The 12200-nt window shown below is 35.9% G+C and overlaps 1 protein-coding gene and 1 long non-coding RNA gene across 39 annotated transcripts in view; one reads left to right on the forward strand and one right to left on the reverse strand.

Moving 5' to 3' along the window:
• The window catches only part of TSBP1 (testis expressed basic protein 1), a 220018-nt gene that overhangs the window by 198274 nt on the left and 9544 nt on the right, over window positions 1-12200 (reverse strand). For 33 of the 37 annotated variants that reach the window (XM_045057351.1, XM_045057350.1, XM_045057342.1 and 30 more), the window contains one exon: window positions 4273-4293. The exons of the other annotated variants lie outside the window; for them this stretch is intronic. In XM_045057351.1, the coding sequence (XP_044913286.1) occupies window positions 4273-4293 (21 nt within the window). The remainder of the gene's footprint in view (window positions 1-4272; window positions 4294-12200) is intronic. 37 annotated transcript variants of the gene reach the window in all.
• Window positions 1-12200, forward strand: part of LOC109499620 — a 148566-nt gene that overhangs the window by 96797 nt on the left and 39569 nt on the right. The window lies entirely within an intron of this gene.

Here is a 12200-nt window from a genome sequence, read left to right on the forward strand (position 1 = left end):
TTGTACCACTCTCAATTCATGGAGAAATAATGCATTTTTTCAATAGTAGAGGTGAAACAGTAACTTATTCCCAAGCCCACACCCAAAGTAAACAGCATACTTTCCTTCTTTGTGGGCCTGGGGGGCTTGTAGTTAGAGAGGGACACAGAGTCAAGGGAGGATCTGTTTGGGGTGGAAGAAAACCAAACCTGCTCTATACTTTAAGGAGAGGGAGTTACTGGAAGAGGAAAATACAAAGATATAGAAGGGAGAAGCTGTGACTGCTGAAGAGAAGGTCGGGCTGGGAGATGAGGTCCCAGTTAGGTTTACTATATTTTCAATATTCTGATTTCATTCAGCATCTTTTCTTTCCCCTATTTTCCATTTCTCCCTCATTCTTTCTTTTCTCAGTTTGGAAAATCTCCTCTCCATAATGTAATAGCTGCAAGAACCAAAGAAAGGCAATGTTAGAAAGGTTCCAATTTGGGGCTTCTGGGTGGCTTAGCCAGTTAAGCCTCTGACACATGATTTCAGCTCAGGTCATGATCTCAGGGTCAAGAGATCCAGCCTGGAGATTGCATCAGGCTCTGTGCTGAGCATGGAGCCTACTTGTGATTCTCTCTCTCTCTCTCTCTCTCTCTTTCTCTCTCTCTCTCTCTCACCCCCCACACCCTTCCTGCCCTCTCCTGCCCCCACTTGCATGTGCTCTCTCACTCTAAAAAAAAAATTTCTAATTTTATAAAAAAAGAAAACTGAGGCTGAGAGAAGAGAAGGTCTGTGGCCGAGTGTGCTAAAAATTATATGCAGTCATTTATGGGGTGCCTGGGTGGCTCATTCAGTTAAGTGTCCGACTTTGGCTCAGGTCATGATCTCATGGTTCGTGGGATTGAGCCCCGTGTCAGGCTCTGGGCTGACAGCTCAGAGCCTGGAGCCTGCTTCAGATTCTGTGTCTCCCTCTCTCTCTGCCCGCCCCCCCCCCCCACACTCTGTGTGTCTCTCTCAAAAATAAACATCAGAAAATTTTTTTTAAATAAAAATTATATGCAGTTTTAGTCTCCAATTTTTCTGACTTTTGTTCAGTGCACTTTCCTCTGTACCTCACACAGTTTTCTCTTTCTGTTCCTTTTGGAATATTCCTTTATGAAGTAAATTAACTTCTTTCCTGCATATTGACTCTCCCAATTTTTTTCTGTTCTTTTTATTAATCTCTAGAGTGTTCCTCTTATAAAGTGATCTAAATAATAGGGAAGATTTGTGTAACTTTTAATAAAAATTATGACAGTACTGAAATATGGACTACTATTGAATGAACCCCACTATATTCATTGAAGGAAGGATGAAAAAAAAGAATGAAAGAAGGAAGCATTTGCCTTATTTGCCTTACGTTGGAGGTTAAATTGCTCCAATTTAAAGTATGATCTTTGATCATTTCCATCATCTTTTGGGGACCTTATTTAATAATCTCTAAAACAACAGGGTTTAACAATGCTCTTCTGTTCAGCTCAACTTTTAATGATTCAATTAGTCTAAATCCACAAACTGTAGTCTTATTATTCCTGGGTCTTTCAGCCTCAGCTGATAAAATCTAGGATAATGGGAAAGCAAAAGGGCTGACATTCTAAATTTTTTTTTACATTTATATATTTTTGAGAGACAGAGCACAAGTGGGGGAGGAGTAGAGAGAGAGGGAGACACAGAATCCGAAGCAGGCTCCAAGCTCCTAGCTGTCAGCACAGAGCCTGACACGGGGATGGAACTCACAAACCGTGAGATCATGACCGGAGTCAAAGTCAGAGGCTTAACTGACTGAGCCACGCAGGTGCTCCATGGGGCTCACATTCTAAATTTAGGGCCTGCCTAGGGAGAGAGAAGACAGGAAAAAAGCCTCCAGATACCAAGGTTTCATGGCAGAGAAGCAATCAGGACGTGCTCGGTTCCCTAGTAAACTGCTAAATGGATACACAGATAAATTCCTGATGTCTTCTGCTTAAAGGCGTCAGAATTAATACCCTTTGAAGAGAAGCTTCAGAGAGAAGCTCTCACACTGCCATCTCCAGGAATTACCAAATCCTCTATGCCACCTGCGGTGTGATTTAGTCATGGATAGTGTAAGGGTACTGTGTTTTGGTGCTGTGATGGAGGCCCAGAAAGACTTGTAGGACTGGTGATGAGCAGGGAGGCCATTTATTCTTTCTTTTCAGCCTGTGTGAAGATTGAAACTCTTAAGGGAACTCAGAAGACCTAGGTCTTGGTTAAACCTTCATTAGCTGCCTTATATACTCCTTTATTTTGACCTCCTGCTTACTCACATTTCTCTTTCCTGAACTGAGAAATAGAAAGAGACTTAAATACCATTTCTGGAGTCGACACTGAAGAATAATAACAAAAATCCACAGGAGTCTGGATTAATTGATTTAACAGAAAGGGGGTCCTGATTAGTTTTCATGAAGTACAGTGGGAGATCAGATGCTAAAATACTTGGATTTGAATCCTAGTTCCTCTACCTTATAGCTGTGTGACCTTGCACAAGTTACTTGACGTTTTTGTGCCTAAGATTATTCATTTTAAATACAAGATGTATAATAATATCTACTTCATAGGATTGTTATGCTTAGGATACAGCTTGGCACATAAACTCTGTACATATTTTTATATTATTGTTTCGAATTGCAGTCCTTATCTATGTATGCCTGTATAGGTACATCTCAGGAGGGCCTCATTCATCCTGTAGAACCACACAGCATATTGAACTTCAGGGATGAATGGCCCCATGCATCTTTCAGCTAAATACTATTTATAATAACTAATTACTCCCTTCCTCTGAGATTAAACCCAATATGTATCACATATTTATTTACCTTATTTACCATCAGAGGATAATTCTCATCTTAAGAAGTATATTATCATAATGATTAGTATAACTCCTAATTTGATTTTCTTCCTTACTGTCTAAAATCCCATCACAGTGCTTGGAGCCTGCTTCGGATTCTGTGTCTCCTGCTCTTTCTTCCCCTCCCCCACTAGCGCTCTGTCTCTGTCTCTCAAAATAAATAAACTTTTAAAAATAAAAATAAAATAAAATATTGTGTCTCTTGCAGCCCTCTGAACAATGTCTATTTTTTGATCCCATACTATATATATATGTGTATATATATATATATGGCATATATATGTAATATATATAAATATATACATATTACATATATATGTAATAAAACAGCCTCATTCATGGGATGCAGTTATGCCACAGTAGTAGACTAGCAAAATAATTTTGAGATTCAGATTAATTCACATTTTTTGCATTTTGAATTATGTTTTAAAAATTGAAGTAACATTTTTTCATATATGCATAATATCCTAAATTTCTTGAGACTTTTTATTTCAGGAAGATAATTTTAAATTGAAAAATTAATTTTCTTTAAGATAGAGCATGAACTGGGAGGGGGGTGCAGAGGGAGAGAGAGAATCTTAAGCAAGCTTTATGCTCAGCATGGAGTCTGAGGCAGGGCTTGATCCCATGACCCTGGGATCATGACCTGAGCCAAATCAAGAATAGGATGCTCAACTGAACTGAGTCATCCAAGTGCCCCTGAAAAGTTAAATATTTTCAATGGTGTCCTGGGGGTAGTTGGACAAGCATGGGATTTAGAGTCGAAAAGTCAGTGTTTAGAACTTCAATTTTACTTTCTATGAGCTATGTGCCTTTTGGTTAGATAATGTCCTTGAACTTCACTTTTCTCATCTCTAATAACGGTAAATATAGACTCAACAAACATGGCTTTTTGAATTACAACTCTCCTCTTTTCTCCCATTCTCTGCCCTTTTAACAACCTCCTTCCTTCCTCTTGCTTCTGAGTGAAAGAAGATATTTTGTTTTGCTGAAATCATTGTAGCCAGCTAAAACCGTTTGAATTCTCTCTTCATTCTTAATCAATGGACTTTTTATTTTCTAAAGCTCTCATTAATTTCAGGTAAAATGCTCAATGATGGAGAAGGAAAAGAAGATGAGGGACAAGGCTAACCACAGTTAGGACATGATCCCCAGGTCTGTGATACACCAAAGAGAATAGAATTGAGAAACAGAAAAGGAACTTACCCCTTTGTTCTCCTGGCTGTTTGGCATTTTTTGTTGCTGTTTTTGATTTGGGGAGTATCAGAATAGGGAACCCCTGGGAGCACCAACCCCTGAGTGTCAGTGGTGGCTCAAGGAGGTAGGGGATTAGATATCTTCATTGTTGCCATTTAAACCTGGGGGCACCTTGAATTGAATTGGAGAAAAGTAAAGGAACTTACCAATACTTGATTGAGACAGTGCTAAAAGAAAACAAAGGAAGAATGAGATGTTTGTGTTTCAGGGAGAACTTCAGATTCCACAGCTACTATATAAGGAAGAGGTTGTGGGAAAGAAGACTGCCATGGGTCACATCCCATTTTCTATGATCAGGTGCAATGCAGTGTTGTGGGCAGATGGATATCCATTTAAGGATTCGTTTTGGGGTATAAATTTTAGGCTTTTGTGTATTTCCTCAGTAATACTCTTATGGTAGGGTAGGATTGCAAGACCTCCGCAACCTATCTTTTAAGTTCTCCTAGTAAGAGAATAACAATGTTTAGAGGGATTGCTAGTTTCTTAGTCCATGGAAACTTTTCTGCCTCTTTGTTTTTCTTCTTTCCAGATCCTGCTGTTTTTGTTCTGTTTTCCTTCTCTACCTTTCTCCTCCTCTTCTCAGTTTTCTTTCTCTTTTTTCCCCTTTGTTTGAAAGATCTTTGCAGCAAACTATTGCTACTTAATAGCTTCAACAAGGGGTCTCTACTTTTTTCAAAAATCATTTGTTTCCTGTGGGGATGTTTAATACCAAGAAAACAAAATCAGGACATCCCTAGATATTAGAAGATAGTCAGGGCAGGGAAAAGGGCATTGCTTGCTATCAAGATGGATATTTCACCCTCTCCTCTAATCACTTGGAAAAGTTGGGCACAGTATTTTTTAAAGTTTTAAAATATGAAGCTTAACTTGAAAACTAGTAAGAAAAGTCTCCAAGAGTCCTATATCAAGAGGGAACCCATAATTTCAATAGCGAATAAGAGGTTTCATCACCCATATATCTTTTTGAGAGGTTGGGTTTTCAACACATAATCAGGAGTGAAAATTAAGGCCACAGACCTCATGCCTTGGAAGAACCTGGAACTAGCCATCGTGTATATCTAAGGCTCACATAAGCACTATCTGTGAAAAAGGCACCATTAATCTAGATCTGTTTGTCAGGGTTTGTCAGGAAGTGATCTATTTGCACCAGGCTATGGCTGGAAACTGAGTCTCTAGCAATCGTAGAACTCTCAGGGTAAGCCAAGTTCAGGTATAAGGCTTACATTTGAACCATTCGTATAGTTTCCCTATATTCATGTAGGGAAGAAACTATGAATGCAGAAACAGTTATAAAAACTAACCTATGAAATCTATGCATTAATAGGATTATTACAACAATGGGAAGTTTATGAGGAATTCAAACAAGTGGTAACTAATGAACTCACAGACTAAAGTTAAAATACATTTGAAGAGACTTAATGACATGACTGATAGCCACAACAGTTGGGGTAACACATATAAAAAGGGGAATTCAAAAGGAATTTTTAACCAAGTGTGTTTAGTATATTTGGAGATGTGAAAGAAGGAATGGAATCCATAAAGCTTTAAGAAAGCATTAATCAGGAGCAAATACATTTGATAAAGGGCAAAATGGAAATAGCAGATATAGAAAATACAGTCATTAAATTATAAAATCATTAAGTGAGAAAACAAAGAAAATAGACTTAATTGAAGAAAGAATTAATGAATGGTAAATATGAGGGAAATCATCCAGGAATGAGTATCGAGAAATAAGGAGATAGTGTGATAGAGATTGCTTTGCTGTTCACCAAAGTAATTTCCTTTTTCTCCAAGGCACATATGTGGTGGATAGGATCCCCACGCCCCCCCCCCCCCCCGAGTTGTCCCTGTCCTAATCCCTGTCCATGGAACCTGAATATGTTAGGCTACATGGCAAAAGGGATTTAAGGCTACAGATGGAATTGAGGTTGCTAATCAGTTGACCTTAAATAGGGAAATATATTATCCTGGATTATCTGTGTGGGCTCAATAGAATCATAAGAGTCTTTAAAATTGGAAGCAGGGGATTAAAAGGTGTCAGAGAAAAAGACATGACAATGGAAGAAGGCTGGAGTGTTGTGTGGGTGTGGGTTGGTTAATTTTTGCTAGTTCTGAAGATGGGGAATGGGGGACCATGAAGCAAGGAATATCTAGAAACTGAAAAAGCAAGGAAACAGGTTTGCTCCTAGAATTTCAGAAGCAATGCAGCCCTGCTGACACCCTAGCCCAGTGAGACATGTGTCACATTTCTAACATGTAGAACTAAGACAATAAATTTGTGTTGTTTTAGGCCATTAAGTTTGTGGTAATTTGTTTCAGTAGCGAAAGAAAACTAACACAACATGGTTAAACTATTTCCCCCAGATTCTCTTGCAGTTAGGTGGGGCTATACTGTTGAGTTGTAGCCAGTGTAATTGTCAAAGTGATATGTACAATAACATCCAGGCTTCCCCATAAAACCCTCCCACTCATGCTGTCTACTCTTCTTCTCCTGTGCTCACTTAAGACAGATGTGATAAACCTAGAAGCCGTTAGTTGAAAATGGTGGAAATACATAGGATAAGATGAACTTTCTTGGGGGCACCTGAGTGGCTTGGTCGCTTAAGTGTCTGACTCTTGATTTCAGCTCAGGTCATGATCTCATCGTTCTTGAGTTTGAGCCCTGCGTCCGGCTCTGTGCTGACAGTGAGGAGCCTGTTTGGGATTTTCTCTCTCTCCCTCTCTGTCTGCCCTACATGGGTTCTCTTCCTCTCTCTCTCTCTCTCTCAAAATAAATAAAGTTAAAAAAAAAGATGAACTTGCTTGCTTAAGTCATTGCTGAGAGGAGAGCCAACTACCTACCAATCAGGCATCCCTGATTTTACATAATAAAAGAATTTTATGAATAGAACCACTGAGATTTTAAGATTCATCTGTTACAAGGTCACAGACTAACTTAATTAATAAAGACGAGATAGACAAAAGAGAAGTTAACAGGCCAGAAAGATGAGAGGAGAATCTTTACATATATTTGATAGTAATCTTAGGAGAGACTGCAGGGCACTTGTGAGAAGCACCGGGTATTGTATTAAGTGATGAATTACTGAATTCTGCTCCTGAAACCAATATTGCACTGTATGTTAACTAACTAAAATTTAAATAGAAAATAAAAAAAGGAGAGACTATAGTTTGTTAGATAAGTATAGAGGTAGTTATAAAAATGGAATATATTCATAGCAGTTAAAGTCAAGGATTTTCTATAATTAAAGAAAGATATGCGTCCACAGAATGGAAAATCTTGAGTCGTGAGCAAGATAAACGAAGTTAATCTCAAACCCAGATACATCATAATTAAAATGAAGAATACAAGGATAAAGAGAAAATCTTAAAGCCATATTTACTTAGGAACCATCAAACTAGTAGCAGATTGTTATCAACAATAAGAAATGCCAGAAGGAAATGGAACAAATCTTCAAAATCTTGAGAGAAAAGAAATGTTAATTATATACTTAAACTCTCACGATTGAGGGTGAAGTAAAGGTATTTTAATTCATAAAGGGCTTAAAGAAATTTTCACACACATATAGGACCTTAAGAATGACTAAAGGATTATACTTGGGCAAGAATTAAGGAGAAGAAGGCACAGGCTATGACAAACAATTATAAACAGAGAAAATGCTGACATTTTTAAAAAGCTATTTATAAAAGAGTCAATTTTGTATAAAATTTTGTTTTTAAAAATCATACTATAGGGGCACCTGTGTGGCTCAGTTGGTTAAGCATCCGACTTTGGCTCAGGTCATGATCTCACAGCCCGTGGGTTCAAGTCCCGCATTGGGTTCTCTGCTGACAGCAGAGCCTGGAGCCTGCTTCAGATTCTGTGTCTCCTTCTCTCTCTGCCCCTTCCCTTTCACACTCTGTCTCTCTTTCAAAAATAAACATTAAAAATTTTTTTTTAAATCATACTATATGGAAGACGTTGACAGGGAAGATAGTCTGAAGAGGCTATTGTCTACTCTTGGAGGAAGAAAAAGATACTGATTAGTTTTTTTTGTTTGTTTTTTTTTTGCAAAAATCAAGAAGTATGCATGTTACAAATGTAAGGATGAAGAAAACAAAAGCTACCAAACAGATAAAGCAAAAGGAACAAAATCTAGCAATCTAATAGAAAGTAGGAAAGAAGATTTAAAAAATAAAAGAACAAAACCTGGTAAATAGAAAATGCAATAAAACTGGCATAACTTAGATGAAATATATCAGCAATTTACAATAAATGTAAAATGGACTAAATTTATTTGAGAAAAAATTTTATAATGGTTAATATGCATAGTCATGCAATATGCTATTTAAAAAAGATACAAGTGAGACAAAAACAAACTGTGAAGTTGAAAATAAAAGGATAGAAAAATAAATAACAGGCAGATACATATTACAACAAAGATGTTGGAGCAATACTGGTATCAGATAATGTGGAACTTAGCCAGAAGTGTTCCTGAGTCTATGGATGGACATGGTATCATTGAACAAAGCAAAATTTAATAAAAAAGAACAATTATGAACTTGTATACATCTAACAAAAATCAAAATATGTAAAGGAAAAATGGGAAGTATTAAAAAGAAAAATGACATCAAAAGGAGACAATTGTAGATGTCTTAAACATATCTTTTTGAAACTAGTATATCATGAAAAAGAATAACAATAGAGAACATTTGAATATTAATAAGTTTGGGCTGATAGTACATCTGTGGGTAAAATCCTGAGCCCAAACCAATAAAAAATATTCTTTGAAAGTTTACTTACAGATACTCAAAAGTCTCAACACACTTCAGAGAATCTAAATTATACACATCCCACTTTTGTATCATAATACAATACAATTTTAAATCAATAATAAAGCTAAAATGGATTAAACTAAAACACTTTTTATGTAACTTATTTGTTAAAATTATGGAAATTATGAAATGTTTAAACTGAAAGTCAAAGACTATATATCAAAGCTTTTAGTAGCATCAGAATGGATTTAAATGCTTATAAGAAAATAAGAAAGTCTTAAAATTTATGCAGAGTTTCACATATTAAACTAGGAAAAGGAAGAAAAAGTAGAAAGAAGGAAATACTAAAAATAAAAACAGAAACTAATAAAATATGGAAAAATAATTAGTAGATGTTTAACAAAACCAAAATTTATTTTTGCTTTTTTAAGTTTTTATTTATTTATTTATTTTGAAGAGGTAGAGGAGCAGAGAGGGAGAAAAAATCTCAAGCAGGCTCCGTGCTGTCAGTGTGGAGTCCAACGTGCAGCTCAAACCCATGAACCGTGAGATTGTGACCTGAGCTGAAACCAAGAGTTGCATGCTTGACTGACTGAGCCACCCCAGGGCCCCCACCATTGAGCTTTTAATAGATTAATAGGTAGGAACAACTATCTTTGGCATGAATGATCAAAGAAAGAAGGCACAAGCCCAGTGATGCTAAGAACAAAAATAGGACATGTCCATAGATAGAGTGAACAATTCTTAGAATAATGAAATAATTTTATGACATTAAATACAAAAAAAATTAATTAAAATACATTCAAACTTATTAATAAGATTTTTGTTAGCAAACTAGAAATTGAAAGGAATTGTCTTAACCCAATAAAAGGGAGCTGCCAAATGGAAGCAAGCATCACATTTAATGGTGAAACCAGAGGCATTCCTGCTAAAGTCAGATACCAAGAGGGATGCCTATGATCATTGCTGGTATTAACATTGTGTTGGATATTTTGGGCAAAACAATAAAATAAGGAAACAGTTTTAAGAACTGGAAAGAAAACTCAAAATTGTTAGTTTTGGAGATAGGATTTTACATACAAAATCCAAGAGACTCTAAATTATTAAAACTCCTAGAGCTCAGCAGGCTGGCTAGATCCAAAATCTCTTCCAAAAGTACAACATACAATTATTTATATAATGGCAATAATTATTTGTAAAATCCAGTAGAAAAAAATGTCATTGACAACAAAAACAAATATGTGCATAGGAATTAATATAACAATAGATGCTCCAGACCCTTTAGAGAAAATTACAGAACATTATTGAAGGTCATATAAGAAGATTTGAATAATAGATACATCATCGTATTAATGCATGGGAAGAACTGATTTTATAAATGTATAGACTCAGTGAAATTCCAATGAAGTCCTAGTGTGACTCCTATGAACTTCAGAAATGGATTCTTTTTTTTAATAGAATTTTTTAATGTTTATTTTATTTTTGAGAGAGAGAGAGAGAGAGAGATTGAGACAGAGAACAAGTGTGGGGGAGGGGCAGAAAGAGAGGGAGACACAGGATCCGAAGCAGGCTCCAGACTCTGAGGAGTCAGCACAGAGCCGAACTCAGGGCTTGTGAGTGTGAACTCACAAGCCACAAGATCATGACCTGAGCCGAAGTCAGTGCTTAACCGACTGAGCCACCCAGGCGCCCTGAGAAATGGATTCTAAAATTTGTTTAAGATTGAAGGTCCAAGAATAGCCAAAACATTTCTGAAAAGAACAACAAAGAGAATGTGCTGTTCCTCATAATACATGTCTTGAAGCTTTAGTGATGGAAGAAATTTAGGATCTATTAAGCAAAAGACAAAAGTTCACTGAAACAGAAGAGAAAATCAGGGAAAAACTAAGCATGAGATAAAAGAGGTGTTACAAATCAGTGGAGAAAGAATGTGTGAGTTAATAAATTCAGTTGGAATAGTTGGTTTCCAGAAGAAAATTTTTCTTTAGAAAAATTAGACCTTTATATGTATAAACAAACAAAAAAATCCCAAATGCAGAAAACTCCATTTGGATTAAGGTTCTATATGTAGAAAGAGAAACTTTGTAACTATTAAGAGAAAGTATAGTATAACATCTTTGTGATATCTAGGAAAGAAAGACCAAAAAAGGCACAAAATATAAAAGAAAACAAAAGATTGACAAATATTATTACAACAAATTGTGTGTGTTGTTGGGGAGGAGGGAGAATGGAACCTTCTAAATGTCAAGAGACACCACAAAATTTTAAAAGTAATAGAATTTGAGGAAGCATTTCTAAATATTTAACAAAATATAAAAGATTCGTTTTCAAAATTATAAAGAATTTCTGCAATCAATAACCTAATGGATAAATCGGTGAATGAATAGTTTGTGTAAGGTGAAGCCTAAGTGGGTAATATACATACAAGAAAATTCTGAGTTTCAGGAATGAGCAGGAAAATGCAAATTAAAAATTTTATACCTATCAAAGTGGCAATATTGTGAAAGTATGATGGAATTGGGGTTATTAATTCAGGGAAGTGGGAAACTTTTACACATTTTGGTGTGCCTGCTATGTAACTACCATGGAATTCAATTAAACAACAGATAGTATAGTAAAAATGTGCTTAAGTTACATAAATGTTATATACGTGACAATTCATTAATCCCATTACAGCGTATCTACTCTGGATAAACTGTTTTCCAAGTTACTTAAGGACATTTGGCAAGCAATATTTATGATAGCAGAAATTACAAACATTGAGAATGCCTCAGTAGGAGAAAGAATAGAAAAGACGTATTTGTAAGTTGGAATATTTATTTAGCACTTAAAATGCATACCTTGGATTTCTATATATTTTCAGTATTACAATATTTTGGAGGAAAAAAGCAAGCTGTAATGATACTTTCAAAATGATGTCATTTTAGTAAAAATTTTAAAGAAATACATTCAAGACAATACTATATATTGTTCAGTGATACGTAGAGATTATACAAACAGATGAAAATAAATTTAAGATTTATGGTACGTTATAGAGTTTGGGAAGTGGGGAGAGTGGAATGGGTATAGGGATGGGGACAAAAGGGATTTCTAGATTATCTGTCACTTGAGAAATATGACAAAATATCAGTTGTGAAACCTGGGGTGTGGATTTACAAGTGTCAATTATTTTTGCACTTTAATTTAAAAATTTCTTCAAGAGACAAAAAGACAAATACAAAAACTACAAGGTGTGCAAACCAGATGACAGTGGAAAAGCCACAAGGAACTTACCTAGGGAATTGAATGATGGTGCTAAAACATACAGAAGCGTGAGGTGAAT

The sequence above is a fragment of the Felis catus genome, chromosome B2, assembly GCF_018350175.1.
Source record: "Felis catus isolate Fca126 chromosome B2, F.catus_Fca126_mat1.0, whole genome shotgun sequence".
Lineage (NCBI taxonomy): Eukaryota > Metazoa > Chordata > Mammalia > Carnivora > Felidae > Felis > Felis catus.